Genomic DNA, 6,389 nt, shown 5'->3' with positions numbered 1-6,389 from the left:
TCTTTCCCTGCTCTAGCAATAACGCTTCTGTTTCTACCCAGTCCACCACCATGATCTTATCCAACTAAAAACTGCTATGAATGTTTATGAGAGTCCCTTTCCTCCTCTGAAGGGTCAAGACAACCTCTGACTGTAGTTCAATAAACACTCATCACACTTTCAATCCACTCAGGCAACTGATGTCTTTAGCTCCATGCCTTCCCCAAGCCAACGCAACCTGCAGCTGATCTGCACAGGACAGAAACCTCGACCGTCTCCAACTAAACCTCCTCAGCACAGGAATCACAGCAAGGTATTTCAGATACCAGCAAAAGTTGTTGAGAAACCAAGAGGTGTGCTGGCTGGCTGGGTCACATTGTTCAAATCCACTGCAACTTCTAGAGTCTTCCCACAAAGGCCGAGTTAAGAAAGCATCTCTCTCTCTTGGGTTTCTTTCTGGTTGTTTTTTTTTCTTTTGGTATGAGATTACAAACCACATTTTTATTAGGTCATCTTAGCACTGCAAAGCATATCTTCAGCATCCCCTGAAGTGGTTCTCAGGACAACATTAAACCAGTGAATTGTAGCAACTGCCACAAGGGTAGAGCTGTAGCTGTAGTCAAGTCATTTGTAGGTGATGCACATCACATGGATCACTTACTCCTTGACAGTAGCTCTAGAGAGTGTATGTTCCAAGCAAAGCTGCTCAGAAACCTTCCTGCTAATTTGCATAAATTAATCAATGCATGCACATTCTCTAAACTGTTAACTCAGCAGGTAAATGTTGTCATAGTCCAAATATTAACAATTATTTGTTTAAATTATATACTTTCTCAAAGTCTCTTTGGGAACAAATGAATGCTGCACAGGGCACCTTCTCTATTATGTGGTTGTGCCTGCACATAAATCTTACATTGCTACAAAATTAATGCAACTTAGGTCTAAAAAGACCTAAAAAGATATGGAACAAAGAAAGAAACAAATGCTGAAAGTAATTTTACTTGTTCGCATTCCCTTATTTCTCTACTATTCTAAAGGAGCAACTGTTGACTAAAATGGCCTAGATTTTCAAAAATGCCCCAAGGGGTTTTGTCATCTGAGATCTAATTTTCAAAACACAAAGCATCATTTCGGCTAAACACAAAGCATCAGTTCAGCTGAGCTGGGCAACTAAAAGCTAGGGCACATGGAATCAGTAGCCAGGATACAAATTTTTGAGCCTCCTCATACCAGCTAGCCAGCCTGCAAAAAATTTAAATATGAAATCAAGCTGACAAATACCACAGGGGAACTCACTTTCTGTTCACAATCGCCCAGTCTTCCGTGTAACTTCTTACACAGTCCCTCACATGAGGGTCCATCTCACTGTTAAAAGGAGAAAAACATACACCTTCAAAATCACAGACATGACAATGACTTCTTAAACATACATACTTTCAGTTAGGTTTGTATTTACAGACAAAACCGCCAGGGTTCAGCCTTGCAGATCTCAAATCCGGAACAATTAATTCCCCTGAGCGAGGCGTCACCCTGTTACCTCCTACCTCTCTTCAGGCACAGCCGACACAAGCGTTCGACATTCTCGGGGTGTGTACACAACCTCGATGTCATCGGGAGGAAACTCAAGCAAGTCTCTCAGGGGTCCAGACTCCACTGCAATCGGGTGTGTAATAAGGTAGTCCTCCAACTCAACCGGGTCCACTGCTTCTGTAAGCGGTACCTGGGAAAAAAAACAAGCAATTGAAGGGTCTTAAAACAGAAAGAAAGAAAAAAAGTAAAATCACATGCACGTATTCTACTTTGGTTTTCAAACCGGCTCTTCCGCCTTATTGATGAAATTTGATCTAACATCAGATAACAATTAATGCTAGTGGTGTTAATCTTAGCTAACACACATCATACAGTTATTTTTCATGTCATCTTTTACCTGATATTTCTATGATGCATACCATCATCATCATCTCAAGAAAGAAAAAAAAATTTTTCATCTATTTTCAAGAAATTCATTAGTTTGCATCAAAAGAAAATATTACATTTTATTTCCCATGTGTATGACTGGGTTGCTTTTTACCATGCTGCTGCTCTAATGACAAAGGGAACCTTCACCCTGTTGCAAGACGCAAGAGCCCTTTCACCCTCAGGCATGGCTCCCAGACAGGAATCCAGAGCACAGGCTGATTTACCAGGAACTCACAAAGCCACAGAACTCTGAAGACTAACATTATTTCAAATTAAATCACTTCTCTGGGGAACACAAAACACAACGTTCATCTGCTACAGGTACAAGTTTAACCACCTCTTCTCCCTGATATTAGGACCTTCAGTGCCTAATGACTCTGCCCATGCAAGGACACTGCTCTAAATAAAAAGGATGCTTAGAAAACACCTTTACCGGGCACAAAGCTTGCACCTAAAGCACAAGCAATGACTGAACTAACACACATGCAGGAAAACAGTAGATTTCACTGGCACTACTCATCTCACCATACTGAAAAAAGTGAGGGGTTTTTTAGGTACATGAAAAAAAAATTGCATAAACTGGATACATATTCACATTGCATAATTGTGGGTTTTTACATATGTGAGTTATATAAATACATATATATATTCTGATATGAGATCATTATCCTATGAGGCTCTACATAAACATAGACATTAAGAAAACAAAACACTAAAAACAAGTTTTGAGGAACCTGTTTCTACAGCAACTGACAGATTTCCTAGATTTCCCTGGCACATCCCAGCAAGGCTGAGTGGTTTAATATGAGTCACAAAAACACATCAAAATTCAGCAATTTTTCTCAACTATTTCCTCTTTCCTGTCATCCAGATGATTTCTATGGGACAGGGAACTGTCCTGTAGCTTCTCTTCTGTTGACGATGACTTTAAAAAGAACACTTAGTACTTAATTTTTAAATGTGCTTCTCCAAAAAAATTGCTATACTGATCTCAAATTCTGTTTTTTAAACTTGCATTGCCAAAAATCAATCAACTTTTTATTCGAGGAAAAAGACTTGACTAGCGCAGAGGGTATTGAAAGAATCTCTCCTACCACAGCCAATCTCAATGAATACTGCAATTTTCTTACAATACAGAAGGCAAACCCTTCAGCAAACATGGCATGACTCCAGTAAAGTCAGGTGAGTTGGACCAGATGACTTTATGCCAAATAAGAATCCGGTCCACAAAAAAATATGATGTCTAGAAATTCAGTATTAAGTTCTGCAACTTAGGTAAAAGACACAAATTAATTTCTGTGTGAAGACATGCACCATAATCATCATCTATTTATCTCTGAACCCATGACCTTTTTTCCCCTTCTAATCCTGAGCTCTGGAAATGAACTTAAAGCATGTGATTTGGAGAACTTTTGAAAATACAAACCAGACACTTTTAACTGTTTTCCTCGCTGCAAAACTCACAATGAGCCGCACTTGTCACTGCTCTTTCCCACGTTACAGTTAACATGTCATCACCTCACACTGTTTCTTACACACAGATAGACCAGCTCCATTTGGCACTAGATAACTGACAAAACGTACAGCAGGCAAGCGTGACGGTTCATTATTGGGGAATTGCTAAAAGCGCGTGGTTTTTTTCAGAAGAGCCGCTGCATAATACTACTGCTACTTCGCGTGCGTATAGTCCTTTCCACTGATAAACCTCAAACCCAAAGAAGAGCAAGAACCCAAAAATGGAGACTCCTTACAAATGAAGATAAAAATAACAAAATCACTGGGCAAAAGCCACAGAGGCATGGGGTAGCAGATGCGGTAGCAAAGGCCCTCCCTCGGGTCCTCTTGTTGCCAGTCCGGAGCCCCATCCACACAGCGATGCAGCTCTGTGCCGGACACTGAAAGCACCTTCATTGGAAGAAGGCCAGAGGGTTAAGGTAGCCTCGGAGGGTGACTTAAAGCTGCTTAACTGACCGTATTTTTAATCCCTAACATTTTAAGACTTATTTTTACTCCTTCTGCTGACCTCCCTTCCACACCAGTGGCTTCAAAGCTGAGGGACCTTGCAGTGACCACGCAAGTGCTGGGGTTTGATCTGCACAAACTCATTTACCTGTGCATCTCCCCAGGCTAACAAAGAGGAACTTTTTCCTCATTCCTTCCAATCTTTCTAATCCCTTCATCCTGGTAAACATTAGAAAATTACAACAGACAAGGAAAAAAACCCTGTATTAACTGGGAGGGAGGTGCAGGAGCGAGCAGACACCGGGCAGACTGTCACTGCCCCGAATGCAACCACCTTTCCCCATTCCTGGCATTCTACATCTCAAATTTCACTTGCCCATCAAGAGCATTGTAATCTATTGGACAAACTAGTAAAACCCTAATCCAGAAAGTCGGGCAGTTGCTTCAGGGGCTACCCAACACCAGGTCCTGCGTCTGCGTACCGGGGCGTTTCCAAGTCCTTTGTACATCTCAGGCCCAAGGCTGCGCTCAACAATTCTCCAGTTTGTCTCTTCAGATAACTATTGTGCCATGAAGATGTAAACAAACATAAAAGTCAAACCCAGAAGCCTGTATTAGACTCACCATCTGTGCAGCCAGAAATACTGTCTAGCACCTGAGTAAACAGGCCAAACATAAATTCATGGTTATGAAGAGGAACTACTTCGTGTCAGACTATTGGCAGATAAAAGGCAAGCACATTATTTTAAGCTTTAGATATTTGTGGGGGAAGAAGTGATGAAAAAGGAGGAGGAAATACGGATGTACAAACACAGCAAAAGGAAAATGAACCCAAATGGTGCTCCCGTGTCTCAACTGAACCACAAGACTCCTCTCATGGCTCTCAGTGCTGATGGCTTAACCTTTCTTCCATCTTGCTTTACGCTCCTGCATCACTCTGAAATTGTGGATAAGACCAAGAACAGACACAGTATACAAGTGGCTATTCCTGTGTTATCTGGCCAAAGCATCAGTCACCTGAAATTCTCACAGGAACCCATCAGATCGAATGTACACATGGAGGGAATCGGACGAGTTCAGATAAAGACCAGGTTACCCAACTTCATCATCCCAGCCTCACCACTGGCTGAGGAGCAGAACCTGCTCCATCTTCTCACCCCCGAGTCTCCAGGCCCAGCCTATCTCCTCATGGCACCAGGAAAAACGACAAGGCACCAATAGCCGACTCCTATTAGGATTGTGATATTTTCTTAGTTTACAAGTTTTGCCCTTACCGTTGTGCCCCACTCTGATGTACAGCTGATCTCCAGCTTATCACAAGAAGAGCAAGTTCCGCTTTCAGCGACATGTTAAAAGGTTTTGAAATCTGCTGCAGCAGAAATGGGGGACCAGCTGAGGAGCTATAAAGCTGTCCTCTCCCACAGCCCTGCCTTCTGGCAGGCTACAGACAGCAATCTTCGATGCAATCTTCATCCCGCTTCCAGGAAGGGCCTTTTTGATTCCTCCCGACAGCTCCTAGGATGCAACAATAGGTGCCTCCTCCACGAAATGCAGACGGTTTTTCTTTATCAGACTTCCAAAGGCACAGGGATAATTTCAGTCACGCATTTGCAAATGTGCAGTCCATCTACCAACCGGCTAATAAATTTAACGGGGGGATATTGAAGCATTACTGGAATAAATCGTTGAAAAGGTGTCCATTTCTTCCAGTAAGAGTTTATTAAGGCTCTCTGGAAACAGCTGTACAGGACCTCTGACCATCTTTCCCAGCCAGGACTATGGAATAGTCTAAATTAATGGCAAATACATGCTAAAAATATGCAAAGGAAAACCTGGTCCCAGAATCACGATTATTGCTCTTTTTAAAACATGCTCCTTGACTTTGTACAGCCTGTAATTACAAATCAAATTTTGGACAACCTTTCAGACAATTCCTTAATACAGTTTTCACTCAGTCTTTGTGCCACCTCACTCAGGGCAAGCGCAATCCTGGTGCCATTAAAATGAATAAGACTACATGGGGAGAAAGGGGCCACTGGGTACGCGGGACAGCGGCATAACCTGCTCCCTGCCCATATAAACACCAAACACAACGCACGGATAAACGGAAAGTACAGAAGAAATCAAACAGGACTCTCTCTTTTTCAGACTTACACAGCCCAATTACTCCGAATCAAACACATCGCTTGCACGTAACAATTCTGCGTATGTATGTCCCTAACCTGTCCATAGACACACGCTCTGTCAGCCTAACGAAGAGACCAGCCTGATTGATTTGTCTTATATAAACTACTTACCACACACATTCCATAGGTGCATCTGCGTTGCTGCAGTTACGGCTCTCAGCAGTTGCATTATGAAACCCAATTTCAAAGGTTTACAACTCTCCTGCAACAGGGACAGTCAAGCTTTCTTCTTTAAGGTTGTGTTATTCTTCACTGTTATATACCCTTAAAAGCTTGAAAATAAAATTTCGTTTCCCATCGACT

At 42.2% G+C, this 6,389-nt stretch overlaps 1 protein-coding gene across 1 annotated transcript in view; it reads right to left on the bottom strand.

Moving 5' to 3' along the window:
* LOC104619294 (dedicator of cytokinesis protein 7-like) overlaps nt 1–1,699 on the bottom strand; it is a gene marked incomplete at both ends in the record, with an annotated part of 7,609 nt that extends 5,910 nt beyond the window's left edge. The window contains 2 exons of the mRNA XM_010285115.1: nt 1,276–1,344; nt 1,524–1,699. Of these exons, the coding sequence (XP_010283417.1) occupies nt 1,276–1,344; nt 1,524–1,699 (245 nt within the window). The remainder of the gene's footprint in view (nt 1–1,275; nt 1,345–1,523) is intronic.
* Nucleotides 1,700–6,389: the final 4,690 nt, after the last annotated feature.

This window comes from Phaethon lepturus, unplaced genomic scaffold (genome assembly GCF_000687285.1).
Source record: "Phaethon lepturus isolate BGI_N335 unplaced genomic scaffold, ASM68728v1 scaffold40174, whole genome shotgun sequence".
Lineage (NCBI taxonomy): Eukaryota > Metazoa > Chordata > Aves > Phaethontiformes > Phaethontidae > Phaethon > Phaethon lepturus.
This window is presented reverse-complemented; position numbering and strand designations above follow the sequence as displayed.